At 38.0% G+C, this 20,419-nt stretch overlaps 1 protein-coding gene across 1 annotated transcript in view; it reads right to left on the reverse strand.

Moving 5' to 3' along the window:
* Window positions 1–4,251: 4,251 nt before the first annotated feature.
* The window catches only part of UBE3B (ubiquitin protein ligase E3B), a 33,410-nt gene continuing 17,242 nt past the window's right edge, over window positions 4,252–20,419 (reverse strand). Inside the window, exons 16-28 of the mRNA XM_063454673.1 lie at window positions 20,271–20,389; window positions 19,024–19,138; window positions 17,029–17,128; window positions 15,150–15,269; window positions 13,983–14,159; window positions 13,777–13,887; window positions 12,317–12,454; window positions 11,828–11,893; window positions 10,433–10,491; window positions 9,400–9,582; window positions 6,698–6,809; window positions 5,516–5,608; window positions 4,252–5,405 (exon numbers count right to left, since the gene is read on the reverse strand). Of these exons, the coding sequence (XP_063310743.1) occupies window positions 5,214–5,405; window positions 5,516–5,608; window positions 6,698–6,809; window positions 9,400–9,582; window positions 10,433–10,491; window positions 11,828–11,893; window positions 12,317–12,454; window positions 13,777–13,887; window positions 13,983–14,159; window positions 15,150–15,269; window positions 17,029–17,128; window positions 19,024–19,138; window positions 20,271–20,389 (1,585 nt within the window). The 3' untranslated portion in view covers window positions 4,252–5,213. The remainder of the gene's footprint in view (window positions 5,406–5,515; window positions 5,609–6,697; window positions 6,810–9,399; window positions 9,583–10,432; window positions 10,492–11,827; window positions 11,894–12,316; window positions 12,455–13,776; window positions 13,888–13,982; window positions 14,160–15,149; window positions 15,270–17,028; window positions 17,129–19,023; window positions 19,139–20,270; window positions 20,390–20,419) is intronic.

Here is a 20,419-nt window from a genome sequence, read left to right on the forward strand (position 1 = left end):
TCAACACTTAGATGGGTATCTGAAACACATTGGCATTTTTATGACTGGACTTATGAATACCTGTTAGATAATAATAAAGAGTACCACTTTAGAAATATAATAATATTTGTTCACAGCCAAACCAATCAACGTTCTATGGTGATTTATCCAATCAGCTAATAAACTGATCCTGTTTGGATGTTGGGTGGGTGGGATTAATTAACACATATTTACTCAAAATTCACTGCTTTGTAGGCCTTATAGATAGAACATTCTAATGAGCTCAATAACAGACCCTTGGGAATATTAACCACTTGATGACCCCTCACCAAAGAAGTCATTTGTTAAATTGACAAACTGGAAACACAGCGGAAAGTTGGAATTCTCTTATCAGTTCTTTATATTTCCATGTCGATAGCATTATTCATTAAAACAGCTATTGATTATGCAATTAACATTTAAGTTCAAAATAGGTCAACTGGAAAAAAAAAACAACTGTCCAACTCTGCTGTTTTACATTAAAGCTATTTTGGCTTGTGATTTGAAATTCCCCGATCACTCCATGACGTTTCACTGTTTAGTAAATAATGCTAACCAGTCAATTAGAAAATCATAACTCAGTGCTAGATTATTTAATTTTAGTCTGTTTAGTCTATGCATGAATATTATTCACCGATCACCAAATTTTAGCAGATTAAATCCAAAATTAAGGCAAACATAGCTGCTCTGGAAGCAATCTCAAACTCGGCTATTTTAGTCTGATTTTTACAATTTGTATTTAATTTGCCAAAATACAGAGTTTAGTGAACTGACCTTTTTGTTCAGTCAGGTACATAAGCTACAATTGGAATGAGAGGTGGTAATAAAAGATCATGTAGCTTTGATGACAACAACAACAAAAAAAGATTCAATATCTGGCATAAAAACATTTAGGTTAAAGCTAAAGACTTTGCTACAATTAACTGATACCTAACAATGTGGATCAGATGTGGATGAACTTGTATTCAGAATTAGGATGGTGTAATTAGGGTAGTAATGAGGTTCTTTTAATAAGGAATGCTTATAAAAAAAAAAAAAAGGTTTCAAAGCTTAATTGGATGAAATGAAGCTTAGAGGTTGCCATTTATTTTACTGATTACAGCCCTGAAGGAAGCATTTGTTCTTGTGTTCCAGATTACAAAAGCCAATCCGTTACATCCAAGGGAAGAACAATACATGTGAAGGGATAATTTAGCAAATCTTGTGACAAGTTAGGAAGGGTTTTATGAATAGGCACCCATAGCAAATATACAGAAAAAAAATCAAAATGATTGTACATTCTCAAGGCAAAGCTTATAATAAAGCAATTTGCAGGATATGTATATATATGTATGTGTGTGTATGTGCTATGACTTAAAGGGACACTCCAGGCACCCAGACCACTTCTGTCCATTGGAGTGGTCTGGGTGCCAACTCCCACTACTCCTAACCCTGCAAGTGTAATTATTGCAGTTTTTTTTTATAAACTGCAATAATTACCTTGCAGGGTTAACTCCACCTCTAGCGGCTGTCTACTAGATGTGTGAGGACCTCCAGCGTCGCTCATTTCCCCATAGGAAAGCATTGAAAATCTTTTTTAATGCTTTCCTATGGGGAGCGCTAATGCGCATGCGCAGCATTGCCGCACATGCGCAGCATTGCCGCACATGCGCATTAGGTCTCCTCGGCCGGTGGGCAGGATCAGTCTCGCCCACCGGCCGACGGAGTCAGAAGGAGGAGCGGCGCAGAGGAGGAAGCAGCGACGAGGGACATCGTCGCTGCCTCAGGTAAGTCACTGAAGGGGTTTTCACCCCTTCAGCAACTGGGGATTGGGGGGTGGGAGGGAGAGGGAACCTGCAGTTCCTGGCACTGGAGTTTCCCTTTAAAGTGGCACTGAAGGCTGTAAGTGGTCCATTAATTTTGTAATGTATTACAAAGATAATGTATTAAAAAAAACCCCCACAAATATTCAAAACAGTATAAACTAGGATAAAAAAAAGATACTTGCTTCTTTTTTTTTTAGGTAATTATTTTTGTTGTGCAAAAGTTTGACAGACAAGCTTGCTATGCCACACCAAATACAGGCATTTCAAGAGGCATAATACTGTGGCCTGTAATAGAACTGCCCATTTTTAGGTAAGAAACAGGTTAATACAGGTAATGTCAGATGTAAAGAGAGTAATAAGAGTAACTCTGCATGAGGACGTCCAGCTTCAAAGAAAACCCCATAAGAAAACACTGAGGCAATTCTTTCCTATAGGGAAGGCCTAATGTATCGGTGTCGCTCGTCGCTCATGCGCATTAGGTCCCCTCACATCGGATGACATCAGAGGACGAGGAGAGTGACTTAGCGCTGACGGACCTCAGTGCTGGAATTGGATAAGTGATGAAAGGTTTTTTTTTTAACCCTTTATGTTGCGGGGGGCGATGGAGGAGGAGGGCCAGAGGGCTCTATAGTGTTAGGAATACAGCTTTGTATTCCTAACACTATGTAGTTTTTCTTTAACCTTGAATATCATCCACTACAGGTAGCAGCTTGGCCATAAGGTCTGTTGAGTCATGTCTTTTGGACATGCTTAATTCAGTACTACAAGGGTCGAAGGGACACTCCAAACATCATAAACACTGCAGCTCACTGTACTGGGTGTGGTGCCAGGAGTGCTGTGGTGTCCACCCATTATGAGGAGTCTGACAAGCTCTCTTTGCAGCCGTAGTTCTGCCCAGAGTGCGGGTTATTGTGACTTTAAAGGAACACTTCAGACACAAAGTACGAGTCTGTCATATTCATGACTGTTTATAAAAGTGCAGATTTCAATAGATATCAACACTTCTATAATTGAAGCAGAAACACATCCCTGGCTGTCTAAGTAAGCTCCACAGAACTAAAGGAAGCAGCAGGCGTGCAAAGCTAGAGCGTGCCTTGTTTCCCCTCTTCTAATTGAGTTGTACTACAACCCATTAAGAAGCATTGGAAAGCCTTGAATGTGAGCGTGTGAATGCTTGCACATAGACCTCTCAATGAGAAGCCTTTAATTGCTGTTTTCCCCAACACAACTTAAAGTCTGTGTTGGCAATAGGGGAGGGCTTGCAAAGGCTGCAGATAGCAGGTTTTCTTTGGGGGGCATATCTACTACATTGTTAAAATGTGTGCCTGCTCATGAGGGCTGCATGTCATACCACTACACTTATGTGCAAGGTTGATGGGCTACCCATACCCTAAGTGCTGTATTGGTTATGATTTAAGAGGATTCTCTTACAGGCAAAGAATAGATACAAGGGATGTGGTCTTGTGCGCCCAGTAGGCCCCAGATGAAGATGTGACTGTACATTCCGTTAATATAAACAAAACAGACTGCATAGAAAAAAAACGCAGTTTATTACAGTCATAATAGATACAATGCACTACAATGAATCTTTGCCACTGTTAAATGATACTTTTTTTAGCACGATTGTAAACAAAAGAGGGGAGCTAAGATTCAGGAAAGCCATTTAAAACAAGTGACACAGAGAAGATCAGACAAATATTAGGATTTATTTACATATGTTTACAGTACCATATTCTTCTATTTATAACTTTCTTTTTTTAATACATGGATATTGCACTCGGAAAGCCATACACCTTCTTGGGAGTGACTATTTTTGAACGTATATTTGCTGATATCACACAGAGGTCATCCAAACACAGTATAAGGTCCTGAACAATATTTCCTAATTGGCCATTGCCTATTGCTAAATCCAATATAGTTATTTATATTCATGTAGGATCACAAACACTTTAAATACAATCCTTGTTTTAGTAAGATGCATTCCTAAAAATCAGTAATAAAAACCCAACACTCTTAGCAGGGGGAATTGTGACTGATCAATAGACCAGGCTATTCAACTTTTTCAACTGTAAAAAGTTCAATATCCACCAAGGGATTATAGATTTTAGACTAAAATAGTTGAGCTGTCCAGTTTGGATATTCTGGCCCAAACTAGGAAATTCCAACAATTCCTAGTTTAGCAGATGACCCTGAACGTTTTAAACATTGATTAAACATAAGCTTATCTGACTACACTTAAATTGTGTGTTTAGTTTTGAAGTTGTAATTCAATGAATTATCAGTTCTTCTAAGGCTCTTTACCCTTCATTATGCAAGTACTATTTTAGAAGTACAAATGAGTACACTGCCTATTATATACTGATAAATAGAGAGAGAATATTCTCGATGAGAAATGTTTTATCTGAGCTTTGACATAATGCTTTTTAGCAATTTCAGGGTTGATCATCACTTGAATAATCCATAGAATGTCTTATTTTATTCTGTATTTTATGGAACCACGGTTTTCTATTGTTAGACCTCATTCATTGCCCTATGAGGATGGTAATGAGAAAGCAACAAGGAAGATGCATTGTTTAAGGGGGTTTCATTCTTACAGGTCATTTCAATCTTTTTGTTTAGTTCATTACTGTTAAATAAATATAAACATGACGATTCTAACCTCTCTTTAGTGAATGTACTGATTTTCCTATCAGCATCAGAATCTGCGTGTGTAGTGTTTTTGTTCTCTAGAGGTGGAACCATGTGACTGGGGGAGGGCATGCTTACCCTGTGAAGCTGAGCCAACATTTTAACTAAGCCAAGATTGTGCAGAGTTGAGCTCATGGCTCACACATGCTGGAATTGTCTATGTTAACATAAGGTTTAACTGAGTGTGTGCTTGTTCAGTGTCGCACATCATCGTAGACAAGGACGGAGACCAAATCATTAGTAGGGTCCAGTGCAGGCTGATGATTATAATGAGACACTTTGTATCTATTGATGGGAATCAGAAATATTTATCTAAAAAAAAAACACCTTCTAGTTTAGTGCAAGATAATTGCTTTGCTATGTTTTATCACCTCCATGGGTTAAATCATGCCATAAAACGATTATTATTCACACTTTCCTGCTTTAACTTTATTTCGAAAGCCTAGGTTGTCCACACACTATATATTCAGTTGCAATTCTCCGTGTTCAGGTGTCAGATGAAAATAGAAGAGCAGCAGTTAGGGGTGCAATCACATCCTAAAATAAATGTGCAGGGGGACTGCAGATTTAAAAGTGGTGACTTTGTGTAGTTTACATTGTTTGCTTTGATGGCCTTCCAACACACTGCTTAGCCATGAGCCACAGGAACGTCTGGCACCAAAAAGGTTGTATAAAATTAAAGAGGAAGTCACATCAGAAATGCTAAGACAACTCAAAGCCTGTGTTCATGCTGATAGCATAACGCAGCTTCTCCCGCAGGATTCCCTTCTTGCTGTAATTGGGAAGCTTCAGAAGGTTAAAACAAGTGGACGAGGTTGGGAGACGTCCTCCTGGCTCCCGTTTTCTGATGGTGAAGAATCCTCTCAGGACACTGCCCAGGGTGTCCCCCGTGTCCTACAAAAAAAGAAATGATGCAATTGAACAAGGTTCTAACACATGCCCACTACTTTAAACATATATCCACACATTGACAACTAAAAAAACGTTATTCATGAATATCTCACCTGATCGTCGGACACCTCTACACAGCGGATTGAGAAAGGAGGTTTGAGGTAGGCAAATCCCAGGAGTGGAGGCCGAGAGCAACTAGTAATAAACTGAAATGAAAAGCACAAACAGATTATATACATCGAGAATGAGAATGTTGGAATTTCTGACCTTTACTCTGTATAACAGTTACTGTGTGTTAGCTTGTTTATCATCTCATTAGAGTGCACACAGCTGCTGAAAGAAAACATAATCAGCATGTGACTGTCTCTTGTTGATTCAGCAACAGCATTAAAATGGAAGCTCCACTTGTGACCAACAACAGGCAATTGTTTTTGTGTTTGTTTGTTTTTCTTCTATGTATTGGGGCTGATGTGTACTATAGGCGTACTGCCGTGCACGAGTTGTGGGAGTGTGAGCGCAGGGCTTAAATTTGTATTTTTGTACAAACATCCTAACAGTTTATAGCAAATTTAAACAAATCAAAAAGAGCGCTAAATAGGCATTCAAAAGGGAATAAATTGGAAAAAAACAACTTTTGTATCCCACAATTATTGAAAGCATTGATATGTTAAAAAAAAAAAAATTTATATATATATATATATATATATATATATATAATGCCGCTACACACTTTAGTGCCTTACACCCAAGGGTTAAAACCCAGCACAAAGCAATTTAAGATAGAAATACATAGAAAAAGTGGAGCGCAAAAATACTTATACAGATGACTGTCATCTGTATAAGTATTTTTGCGCTACATTTTTTCTATATATTTCTATCCTAACAGTTTAGTAATGAAAGTGGCGGCATGGCGATTTAAGTATCTTAAAGTGGCTCTACCCGCCACACATCCCAAAAAATTTGAACATTTCATAGAGATAAAATATTTGTGAAATGCTCATGCAGACTGTGCTGGAATTTTATTCAAATTCCAACACAGTCAAAAAATATCAATAAGACAAAGTAGAGCTTACTTTGTCTCATGGTAAATTCTCAAGTTGACATAATTTGACAAATGGCAGAGCTACCACATCAGGTAAGTATAACTCTCTACTGAACCCCAGACCACCACACATGCAGCGGCAATGTCACTTTTGGGGGTCTTTGTTAGTTATGCACCTGCTAATAGCCCCAGGTTGACCAGCAGGCTTATTCACTTGTTGACTGCATGTATACTGCTTTATGGACAACCATACCTTAAGAAACATGGCTTTTTCATCAGAGGAGAAATCATTGGCCAAGATGTCCCACAGCCAGACAATGACTCGGTGACTTCCATGGAACCCTCCATAATATACTGTGTGCTTTCTGCAAGGGAAAAAGTCATTGGTATATAAATATATCTACATGGATGCCATTGTTATATTACTGTACCAATTATGGTAAGGTTGATCATGCATAACAGCATACACTGCATTGGTCTCATTTTCTCCCCCCCTGTTTAGAGAAAGTTTAGACATATCATTCATTATATATTGTTTTTTCATTAAGTATAGTCATGCTTTTACGGTAAACTGAAGCGCAAGGAAAGAGAGATTACAGGAAGTACATGTTCCAGAATCCTCTCCACCACCATGCAAGCAGACATGGGGTCTAGGGAAGACCCCTACAAGTAACAGTGTCATTTAACTGTTTCCTCAAACCAGAAATACGATAAAGGATGAGTTCTGAATTGATAAAAAGGAGCATGAAACCAAAATAAGTACCGTATATACTCGAGTATAAGCCGACCCGAATATAAGCCGAGGTCCCTAATTTTACCCCAAAAAACTGGGAAAACTTATTGACTCGAGTATAAGACTAGGGTGGGAAATGCAGCAGCTACTGGTAAATTTCTAAATAAAATTAGATCCTAAAAAAATTATATTGAATATTTATTTACAGTGTGTGTGTATATACTGAATGCAGTATGTGTATATGAGTGCAGTGTGTGTATGAGTGCAGTGTGTGTGTATGAATGCAGTGTGTGTGTATGAGTGCAGTGTGTGTGTATGAGTGCAGTGTGTGTATGAGTGCAGTGTATGAGTGCAGTGTGTGTGTATAAATGCAGTGGGTGTGTATGAGTGCAGTGTGTGTATGAGTGCAGTGTGTGTGTGTATGAGTGCAGTGTGAGTATGAATGCAGTGTGTGTGTATGAATGCAGTGTGTGTGTATGAGTGCAGTGTGTGTGTATGAGTGCAGTGTGTGTGTATGAATGCAGTGTGTGTGTATGAGTGCAGTGTGTGTGTATGAGTGCAGTGTGTGTATGAATGCAGTGCGTGTATGAGTGCAGTGTGTGTGTATGAATGCAGTGTGTGTATATGAATGCAGTGTGAGTGTGTGTGATGCAGTGTGTGTGTTGCAGAGCCTTGGTGGGGGGTGGGCATTTTTATTATAATTTTTTTTTACATTATTTTAATAATGTTTTTGTTTTATTAATTTTTTTTATTATTATTTTTAATTTGATTATTTTTAATATTACTTTATTATTTATATTTTATTATTATTTATATTTATTTTCGTCCCCCCTCCCTGCTTGCTAGCTGGCCAGGGAGGGGGGCTCTCCTTCCCTGGTGGTCCAGTGGCATTGGTAGTTCAGTGGGGGCTGTGGGGGCTGCAGAGCTGTTACTTACCTCTCCTGCAGCTCCTGTCAGCTCCCTTCTCCTCCGCGCCGTCCATTCAGCTCTTCTGTCAGCTCACACTGTAAATCTCGCGAGAACCGTGGCTCTCGCGAGATTTACACTGGGAGCTGACCGAGGTGCTGAACGGACGGCGCGGAGGAGGAGAGAGCTGACAGGAGCTGCAGGAGAGGTAAGTAACGCTCTCTGCAGCCCCCACAGCCCCTGTCTGTATTATGGCAATGCAAATTGCCATAATACAGACACTGACTCGAGTATAAGCCGAGTTGGGGTTTTTCAGCACAAAAAAATGTGCTGAAAAACTCGGCTTATACTCGAGTATATACGGTAGTTTTAGTTTCAAAAACCGAACAATAGACGGGATAAATCTGTTGCTGTCAAACAAATGGGTCATTTGAAGTAAACTATGAAACCCCACATCAAGCATAGTAATTAGTACTTTGATTTTGATGTACACAAAAATATAGCATTTTTAGAAGCATTTAACGTGCTTTTAATAAACTAATAGAAAAGTGAAATACATTAACAGAATGTCCCTGGTGATTTAATTGGTTTCCATGGTGATTGCTCTAGTTTTATGATTTTGCCGCACTACACTAATAGCAACACCCATACATCTCTTCAAGGGAAGGCGGTGTTTTTTTCTGCGCAAAACATGAAAATGTGCTAATAATTACAAGTAAAAAAGCAAGATTTAGGTGATTATGTAAAGAGTTATGTAATGCATCTTAATTTATCAGTTTCTCCCGCTGGCAGCCTAGCCATAGCAAACACGTTTTCCCAGATTGTGCTGTCTACTGCATCAAAACATTCACACACAGGCACATGCCACAGTTGCTGAGCCTTGTGAAATGTACCAAGATGTGGAAGTTTAACTGCACAATCCAGGAATCGGTTCTGTGTTTGCCAGGTATTAATACTTAATATTCAAAGGTCATTTCAAGTGGTGACTGCTTTAATGTGATTATAAAGTTATAAATAGAAACACTAATACCAATTTATCGCTTAAGTAATAATTTCAACAATTAAACATATGCTTAACTCTTTAAGGACCACTATATACACATTACTGTCAACGAAAGCTGTTTTTCAAAGACATCACTCATGCCAGTATCGAATGCCTCCTGTGCTGGTCATTCCATACAGCTCTGAATTTGTTAATTGAATCCATCATTCCATTCATGAGAAGGATCTTTAAAGAACCTTTTATTATGATGGGATACGTGCTAATAGGCGTTGGTCCTTAAGGAAGTAACAAAAATGCAAGTTTTCTTACTTACTTGAGGTCATCCAGGTCAATCTCTGCATTATCTCCTGATATAAGACGCTGCAGTTCGGGTGCTGAGAACATGCGTATCCACTCTGGCCGGATGATGGAGCGGAAGCCACTGATGATAGCAGCAGTCTGATTTTTAATCTGAGTGTGCATGCGGAAATGTGCCATGAGGTGGATGTAGCTGATCCTGTAAAATAGAGAAGATGGGTGAACGTGAGTGACTGGGTAGAAATGACAGTGAAAGAGGAAAGGGAAATGATACGGGACATCACAGCATGATGGAAAGAGAAAAAAGAAATGCAATCAAAACAGGTGAATGAGAAAGAGAATATCAGCTCTGATCTGAAGGATAGGGACAAAAATGGACATCATCCCTGTGAATTATTTCCATAAATTTTAGGGGATGATGGAAATTCACTGAATCAGGAGTTAGGGTCAGAACATATAAAGTGTGTGTACATAGATCAAAGCCTGCAGAGGGATAGACACCTTTCTTTCTGTGTATTGTATTATAAGATCACAGACAGAATTTAAATTGTACTATACTGTATTGATAATGTCTCCAATTGTCATTCTTTTTCTCATATAGAAGACCAGTTGTATCCTTTTTTTGCCCTAAAAGACCCATCTATTCAGGGGTCAAAGGGGGTGAATCATTAGTCCAGAAAGGAATATCCTCAAAGTAAACTTTCTATTAAACAATCCATTAATATTAAACTACTCATTTAGTGTTTATGGTGCTAGCTATGGGTGAAGGTTCTCTGGTTTTTTTTCTTTCAGTTTTCAAGATGTTTGACACAGAAATTCCTAATACCATAACCCGTAGCCCCGCTTGGAATGGCATAAAAAGGGAGTTTCACACCCTCATTAACATGTAAAGGAAGGATAATGACAAAGTTAAACATCCACATTATGTCATCCCAAATACAGAGGGTGGGCTTAGGGTTCCTGCAAATAAAGACAAATAGAGGGACAGCACCCACAGTAAATAGGAAAGCAGGATTTCAATCCCTATATTATTTATAAACAGAACTCACTTGTTCTCATTGCTGACTGTAATTGACTTCCCACCAGGGACCAGCTCATGACAGACCAGCTGTTAGACACAGAGAAAACACACGTTTTAATGTATTTAATGACATATTGGGAGCATGAAACGACTGCTCAAGTTGTTGGTAATCATATAGTCCTGAAAGAGATCATTGACACAAGAACACACATGTACTAGTTAGAGTTAACTGTTAAGTCTATGGCCATCCTAGCACTAAAAGTTAATATTTGTACTGACGTGTTTGGTGTATGCAAACACATCAGTGTCATTTGTTTATAATACTTCTTAATTGTGCACCCATTTTATCTCTGGCTTGTTATGAGGATTTGAAGAAATGTATGGAAACATTATTTTTCATTAAATGTAACAAAATATTATCTTTTTAATGTAGATGAAAACAAACAATCAAACAATCTATGCATGTGGACAGAAGTTTAGGTATATGGGCCCTGGTGTATTCTATTAGGTTCCACTGGGGTCTGATTGTGGATCTATTCCAACGGCAGCATCTATGTAGTATCATAAGGTTACTCACTATAAACCATCTCTGCCATTCCAGACACTGTGGACAACATGACCCCTTGCTCAGTAATTTATGAGATATACAGCTCATTTTGAAAACAATGAAAGCATCCTGGCTGGTTGAGACAGTTCCAGATCTGGGCAGTACTCACTGCAGATGCAACAAAGCCTAGCCATTTGCAGCAATTGCAGAAACATTAAAGGACCACTATAGTGCCAGGAAAACATACTCTTTTTCCTGGCACTATAGTGCCCTGAGGGTGCCCCAACCCTTAAGGTCCCACTCCCGTGGCGCTGAAGGGGGAGGAAGGGGTTAATCCCTTACCTTTTTTCCAGCGCCTGGACTCTCCTCCCTCTTCTGACGTCCCTGGCTGAATGCGCATGCGCGGCAAGAGCCACGCGCACATTCAGCCAGTCCATAGGAAAGCATTCTCAATGCTTTCCTATGGATGCTGGCGTCTTCTCACTGTGAATATCACAGTGAGAAGCGCGGAAGCACCTCTAGCGGCTGTCAATAAGAGAGCCACTAGAGGCTGGATAAACCCTAAAGTAAACATAGCAGTTTCTCTGAAACTGCTATGTTTACAGTAAAAAGGGTTAAACCTAGAGGGACCTGGCACCCAGACCACTTCATTAAGCTGAAGTGGTCTGGGTGCCTATAGTGGTCCTTTAAATATGAGCACATTTTTTCATCTTATGAGATTATTTTTTGCCTCTTTTAAACGAGATCACTGCTCATTTGGAGCATCCCTCTAAAGGAATAATCCTGCCACAGATCAGAAACTACACAATTACAAACAGTGAAAATATTCTAAGAACTAGCATTATGCAAATGTCAGTGAGAGCTAAATCTACATACCTGACCCATGACATCTTCATCATACGACAGCGTTAGGCCCAAGTCACTAATATCTCCATCGTAACGCTGAAATATATGGAATAGGTCTAAAAACACTTATCCAAGCACAGCTATTGTAGCACCGTCAAATATAACAGAGAAAGTTTCACGGAAGGCTGCTACTCCTACAAATTATGACATTCCTTGACAGCATTAGTTCTGTCAATTTTATATTTTAATATCTGCATCATTTTATTTCTCATCACAAACTCTGGTGACAAAGTTGTTTAACTTGGAGATTTATCTCAGTCAGAAATTTGGCTTGCTGGGGATGTCATTCTGGAGATGACTTTGAATTGTTAAACAAATGACCAGTTTTATAGCTTTTTCTTGTTTGTTTTACATATTGTTCAAAATTACAATTTAACTAACTCAGGTAAAAATCCTACAAGAAGTCAAGGCCAGCAGTCAAGTTAATATGTGTCTCTGGAAGTGCTACAATGAACTTACTTTGATAGAAGTAAGGTTCTTGTAGAATTCCGAGTCGAGAGAGGGTAGTTCATCCACAGAGCTGTAGAAGATGCTATGATGGTGTCCTAGGAGCTGACTGAGAAAAAATGAGGCAAAGGGGACATCCACCACTATACCCTAGAAATATAAGGGAGATAATTAATTTAATTACATTTTACTCAGACATGGTTTTCTTAGTTGTCATAATATAAAATGTGTTGAGAATACAAAATGTTCCCCAACTCTCTCAAACGTTATGTGAATTACTTGAATAAACATTCTATTTTTGCAGCACTTAAAATGTATATTGATCAATGACAGCATGTCAACATGCAGCACGCTGCTTATTGAAAAGTAACATGTAAAACCCTAGACAGGGATAGGCAACCTTCGGCACCCCAGATGTTGTGGACTTCATCCCCCATAATGTTCTTACACACATAATGCTGGCAAAGCATCATGGGAGGTGTAGTCCTAAACATCTGCAGTGCCGAAGGTTGCCTATGCCTTGCCCTAGAAGATCTCTAGGAATCTGTTTAGAATACGGAAGTCTCTCAGTAACATCATTTAATTTGTATGTTATTCACTAAGCTCCAAATCATGAAACAATGGAGCACAGCAACTAAATTTAACATTCTCCAAAATGTTTAAACCCAGCTCTGAATTTTAGAGCACGCTAGTAAACCTAAATGTCACAGAATAGCTCAGCAATGAATTAAAGGAGCACTGAAACCACCCAGACTACTTCATTTCAATGAAGTGGTCTGTCTGCAGTTGTCCTGTAGTCTTAACCCTGCAATGTAGAACATTGCAGTTTTGTAGAGACATCCACTAAAATTTCATCCTTAGCAACAATAGAGTGAAACTCAATAGTGAATTCAATGCTTTCTTATGAGGAATGTTTCATTGGATGAGCATTTGCAGTGGCTGCAGACCTCGTCCGCAGTGCAACTCTATGAGAAGCACTGGATTGGAAAAGAAGCTGTGAAGCATAGGAATCGTGGCGCTATAAAAAAAAAAAAAAAGATAAGTAAATCCTCTTTTTTTACATTTTTTGCTAGTGAAAAGGGAGGCTAAATCTATCACAGACACTATTGTGTTAGGAATATCCCTGTTTGTATCCCTAACCATAGTGTTCCTTTAAACTATGGAATTGGAAAAATAGTGTTCTTAATTGGAAAAATTTCCACTGCACATGCCAAGAGAACTAGGCATCCTCACGGCATTTTAAACATTGGATTGGAAGGGGAAAAAAAGTATATACTGTCAGGTTGCCCTAGGATTAAAGGGATCACATGTTTTTATTATTACAGTTTACCACTATACACTGTGATTGTGTTAAATGTAATGAAGATTCAGAGAAAATATCAGAATTTGACTGAATTGTCTTTAGTGTGTTCGAAATTTGGTAGATTTTTTGAGGATATTAACCACATTTAGCAATAGTTTTTATTGCTTACCTCATATACTGCTTTTCCTAGCATCTTCCCAACAAACTCAAATAACTGGAGATAGTTCTCATGGATGTACGATGTAGGTGATGGGTATAATCTATCCCCAGAACTGGTGGTCTATAGGAACAAGCAGTAAGCACAGGGTTTATAGAGGTTACATAGCATAATTTACGAATTAAACCTTGCATTCAGCCTGCGGATTAACAAGTTACCTTAAATAAATTCAGAGCAGGATCAAAAACCTTTTTTATAATTTCTTCCAAGAACTCCTTGAAAACTCCATCTTGGTCTATACCAGCTTCATCTACTCCCAGGTCATTGACAAATTTAACGCGGATGACTCCCTTCATGGCATTTTGGGAGAGCTGTCGCAGTTGATCATAACCATCCTTTTCAATGAAGACAAAAAAAAAAATCACCAAAACAGACTCTTAAAAAAGACTTAGTATGACAAAAATGGAAATGTACCTGAAACATTAAATACATACATTGCTATACACTGTGTCATTCACAAGGGTGAATGGTCAAACATCTAAAGAAAATTCTAAGTGAAATTCCAATATAACACCAAAAAATAAATTCATATATGTTGGCCTAAAAATGTGAAATTAACTTTGAATTCCAACAATAAATACACACTGTAGTGAATATCATGCTTGTTTACAACAGACTTTAAAGATCAACTGATCCATCTAAGGCTTTCTACAATATACAGGGCTATTTAACAAAATTCCTCTAGATTATGTCACATTGTTTTAGACAACACTTGATAAACAGAAAAGCACACACTAATGTATGTTAAAAACAGATTATTTTTAATAATTAAATGATATAGTTTATTTATAGACTGATATCAACTCAGAGTTAATTACTACTGAATAAATAAATGTAGAAAATAATTGTTCTCTGCTTTTCCAAATACCACTCCTTTATTTAATTCAAAGATCCAGCACAGCCTGGCATTTGATGTCCATTACAAACGTCTCATGATTCCCTGTATGTGGGTCATAATGGTGCACAATGTTCTGCACACAGGCATGAGTGTTCCATCATGGAATAAAAATACTGTTAGACGTTTAAGTCCCCCTTTTCAAAATTAGACCTGTCCAACTTGCTCATGCAACATGCGCACATAGCAAGCACAACTTGGTTGGACCTCTCTCTTCCCCGCATTAAAAAATTAGAAAGAATTACACCTACATTTAGGGCACATTGTTAATATTGATAGCATGCAATTACGTTATGATTAGACAATCAGTAGTTAAATACTTAAAATATAGTGTAAAGCACAGCTCAGTGAGTGATACTATTTCATTCGAGTGACATATCGATACGAAGAAAAGCAAGAAGCCTCTTTCGTTCTGAAACCCTTTACAAACCTCCAGCATCCGTGACCTTCGAATTGTGATATGGGTGACGTGTGGAGATGCAGTGTTGGTCTCCACTAAACCAAGTTTCTCTTTTTCTTTGGTGACAATGTTTCGGAACAAAAGGACCCTCTGGAAGAAAGATCGGAAAAAGTGTAGAAAACTTTTACACACTCATATACATAAACAAATGAATGTGTAGGCGCTGTACTAAAGAATGTACATTTATACAGAAACCTTACTGTTATTACAAACATAAAAAATGTGTTAATTTTAAATGATTTATTTATCAATATGTGAGTGTTTTAACACACCAAATGAGAACACAAAGGTGCTAATATCCCAGGCTCATGTAAGGCTCCGCTAAGATGTGTCATGATTTTGGACTCTGTGTAAACATGCACTAGCATAACGTATACAAATCCAAACAACTGCTCTACAAATACAGGTATGTATACTATAAACACTAGAACCTTACTGTATGGTTATGCCCCAAATAGTCTTCTGACTAGAAGTAGTTTGACAATAACCATGGCTCGTCTAGCACAAGTCTGTCATCTTTGCTGCCAAATTCATGTGTAACCAACACTTCTGCAGTTTTATGTCCAAATGTGGAAAGCAATGATGGGATGATAATACGAAGGGCTGCTAGTTCTAGGCTAAACCACTCAAAACTTGCAACTTACCACTACCATCTAACAGCTTATAGCAAAATTCAGGCATTACACAAAAGAGAATGATTAGGATCCCACAGTGCCTTAGGCTATAAAAGGTTATGGAGCCCAATTTATTCTTCACATAGGGATAGTGAATGGGGTGATGGTGAATATTTAGAAGGTTTTTTTAAGCCATACAATGTGTGAAAAAATGCTACCATCATCTCTCTCACATATTGTTCTACCATCATCTCTCGTTTCCTATTTTTTTTTGTTCACACACAAAACATGGATTACAAAAAGCATGGATGCCACAGCTCTTTTCTTTAGCAAAAAGTAAAAGTAGTATAAAGCTGTTGGAAAACTCAAGCCGTCTGTGTTTTCATGTGTGATCAATCAATGCACTTTTGCTAGACAGAAAGCATCAAACTCATCGTGGATAGAACAAGCTTTATGCTCGCACTAATATTCACTCCAGTGAAGCTGCTCTGTATGCTACACTTTCACAGCGATCTAAAAGCATTTATGTATCATCAAAAGTCATGGACATTATGAGCATAAACATGTTCACCTGCTCAAGGCAAAAATGTACGCGTTTCTCTTTCATGGGCATAGCAGCTGCATCTAAATACATTTACATGTAAATTCCATGATATCTTTCACGGACATGAAACTAAACAGGTAAAATGCAAGAGCTGCGTAAGAAAGGGTGTACATTTTGCTGCAAATTTGGGCAAAAAAAAAGCAGGAGCAGAGAGAGCCTGGGCTTTGGGTGCCGAGAGAACTATATTTCTATACACACTTTGGTTTGATACATAAAAAGAGGCGCTCTGATTCTAATGTTTTTGCACCATAACCACTTCAGTAAGGAGGCTGCTGTTGTATAGTGAAATTGTTTAAAAAAAAAAAAAATCTCATACTTATGAATTCATTTTTTTCAAATACACAAAATGATCTACTAAACTACTCTAATCTACTATAATATGCATGAACTTTCACTTTCATGGAGTCTCCTTGCATAACTGTGTTAGATACTATGTGAGTATGGTTAATAATGTTTGCTTCATTTATCATTAAATCGTATAACAGTGGGACGAGCACTGCTGGTATCTATCTGTGCAGTCTGTAAAGTACGTTAAGTTTGGCTCAAGATACTATAATTTGTTATATGTTTTGTGTTAGTGGCACTGATTGTTTCTTGTGCTTTATTTAATCCAGATGATGATTTCACTTACATTCTTGTGGGGGATTACATGGGGGATATACTGAAGCAGGAGCTGGGCTCGCTTCCTCTCTTTGTCCAGCTCTTGGAACAATAAAGCTGGCTTAAGGTCCCTAAAAAAGATCATAAGAATGTAGATTTTCAGGCCATCACACTACATATTCATCTGTAGAATCAGCATAAACCATAACTATACAACATACATGTATTTTCAGCTTTGAGTGTGAATGAGCTGTAGATTACATAATTTTTGTGCGGTTCTAAATGAGATTAGTAAGAGAAGAGATGTACCAAAGGTTTAAACACAATTACTTAAAATTGTAATCATTTATGATAAAAATGTTTGTTAATGTTACCTAGCTTGCTTGCGTGGTAAATAAATGCAGTTAGGGAGCAGACACTGGAAATTATAGCATTATACAAATTTATTGGTTGTGAATACAAACCATTGTCCAGAAATCTATTCATTAACAAGACTATATATAGGTCACGAGCTCACGCATTTAAACTGGAAGAAAGGAGATTTATTCTAAGCAAAGGATTTTTTTTTACAGCAAAAACATTAAGGATGTGGAATTCTCTGCCTGAAGATGTGGTTGGATAAATACTTGATAAAAACATAAGATTCAGGGATATACAATATTTAATTAGTAGGGGAATACATTCTGGGATCAAGAAGGTATTTTTTCCTAGTTTTCCAACCTGGGTTTTTTACCTTCTTTGGGATCAACAGCAAAAACAAATGTGAGGAAGGCTGAACATGATGGACACATGTCTCTTTTCAACCTCTGTAACTATGTAAGACTTCAACACATAAAACAATTGTAGAGTAACTGCATAACATACACAATACAATAATACTATAGAGGAGTAGAAGGAGAGGTAGTAGAGGGAGAGGAAACAAGCAGTAGGGAAAAGAGAAATGAGTGTTTGATTTACGGCCTCGAGTGAGTGAGGTGGGGGGGCTCGTGAAAATATCAAAGGTAGTGGAATTAACTTAGAGAACCAAAACTGGTTAATAAAGGTATGTTTGTATATATGTCTGTTGAGGAGTGTGTGCATACTTCCTCCACTCAAGTTATCCACTCTTGGGTGCCAATGTCAGGTATCAATGCAGATTGATGAGCTCCATGACGACATCATTAAGATGCCACACAGCAGATTTGTTATATTTTGATACAGTGTACGTTGGAAAAAATGTAAAGAAGAAGACAAATGTTGGAGAAGAAGTGCTTCTGGAAAAAATGGTAGAGAGGGTTATCAGGGATGAATTTCAGAGTAGAGTAAACCTGGATCCAAAATGGTTCAACGACCAACTGTTCCACACAAGAGGAGGACTAGATGTCTGCCTTTTGCAGGTACCATTAACACTATAGAAAAGAGAATGGATGGGGGCAGTTGTCCTACATAGTTTGTATACTAAAGCTTTATATTTACTGGAAATGGAGCATATGTTTACGTTTTTCCACTACTTGTCCACAATGGAAGAGCTGAGTGCAGTTTCTCATTTGGTTATAAAGTTTGGGGAAGATGTATGTGTGGCTGATAATAAACCAGGGTATAAGTTAGAAATCCCATGATCGGTAGTTTTGAATTGAATTCACAGGAATTTCCAAAAGCAAAAAGATGTAGTGATACAGTGATACAGTGAAAATAGGAGTTAGCAAAATATAACAGTTTAGTCTGTGCTAACGTGAGAGGAATGAGGTCCTTTCCTAAATGGGAAATTAGTCAAGAAGTAGAAAATCTGCTGTGTAATGTATAAGATGGTTGGAGTGGAGGTGGGCCTTAAGATTGAATTATGGATCTTTTGATTAGATTCCATAATCATATTCATTTACCGTACATAGTATTATAGTCTGCAAATACAAACCATAGCATAGGAGTTACAGATTCGGTAATTTCATATATTGCCTATACTAATGGCTTTGTTGTGTCCAACACAGTCCAACACATGTCACGAGTAACACAAACATATATATGACAACATCTTGTAACATTCACTCACTTTCTCAGCCAGTGGTCGTCTGGGGCAAATTTCCTTCGGCAATCTCTCTCATACAGAACCATAAGCCAGCCGTGAACAGAGTGAAAAAGCTCCAGAGTCTCACCTTTGGCATTCTCTGCAAAGAGAACACTCCTCAGATTTTAATTAACTTTAATTACTGATACTCCAAAGTGTATTCTAATCTAGACATACTAACGTTTCATGGAAAACATAAGGCACTTTGTCAGTGACAATAAATCAATTCCTGATTATATTACACTATTGCAATTAATTAATATTTAATTAATATGGTATAGGAAAGAAAGCAACTTTAGTGGTCAATTGCTCCTGCTACAACAATGTCCTGGGTTCTGTTGGTTGCACGCATAAACCTGTAGCAGTTAATTCTAGAAGAACGAGATATATCTAAAGATGCAGTGCTCATCACTACGGGAACCATTGATATAAAGCCCTCATCAAAAGCAGATTCCTGCTTCCCCTATCCTGAACTCTTACTCTTGCCACATACACTACACACTTTCAAACTCTAGGTCAAAGTGGCAGAGCTGGAAATGTTTTCTAATTTGACTATTTAGGCCTAGAATACCCTGGTCAATCGATAGTTTTGTGAATGATTCAATAAGTGTCATATGCTTCAGGATTTCCTAAATTCCCATACAGGCACTCCGCCAGCCAGAGCATCTTGAGCCAATACTGGCTGGATATAGGAATGGAGTGACTGATATCAGTCGGTGAGCTGTCAGTGAAGACAGCAGGGCTAATAATGTTAGTGCCGGAGGCAGCTGGAGCTGGGTAGTGGCTGTTATATTCCCAATGAAAAAGGCTGATATGGTGGCACTGGCATTCAGGAGAGGAGTTACACTTAGTATTTCACTAATCAGCTATATATAGATTATTGATCATTGTGATCAATGATATGTGGTGCTTAATGAGATATTAGGGCTGACTTGCAGCAGAGTCCTAATAAAGTCCTAATGTTAATGTCCTAAGCACATCATTTCATCTAATGTGTATAAAAAAAGGTCACAATTTGCAAACACTATCCATCTTTTATTTTCAGAAATTTCTAACATTTAATACATATTAACAATTAGAAATAGAGTATTTATCTGCATATATCCCTTCATTTGAAAGCCACACACCAAAACATTGCTGTGCTCCTGGGACCTCACAGCCCAAACATTCTTTATAATTTTAAATATAGCTAAGTATATCTGTACATTATTATACCATTTGGAAAGCCTTACCTAGGAGACCATCCCATATCATTTTGAAAACAAAGCAGTTCAGGAACGATGAGATTGTGACCAGTTCTTCCAATTTGAATGATATCTGTTCCTCGTACACCTCAATGTCATCAAGAATTCTGCCAACAGATCGGAGCATTAAAGGACCA

The sequence above is a fragment of the Pelobates fuscus genome, chromosome 5 (genome assembly GCF_036172605.1).
Source record: "Pelobates fuscus isolate aPelFus1 chromosome 5, aPelFus1.pri, whole genome shotgun sequence".
In the NCBI taxonomy this organism is placed as follows: Eukaryota; Metazoa; Chordata; class Amphibia; order Anura; family Pelobatidae; genus Pelobates; species Pelobates fuscus.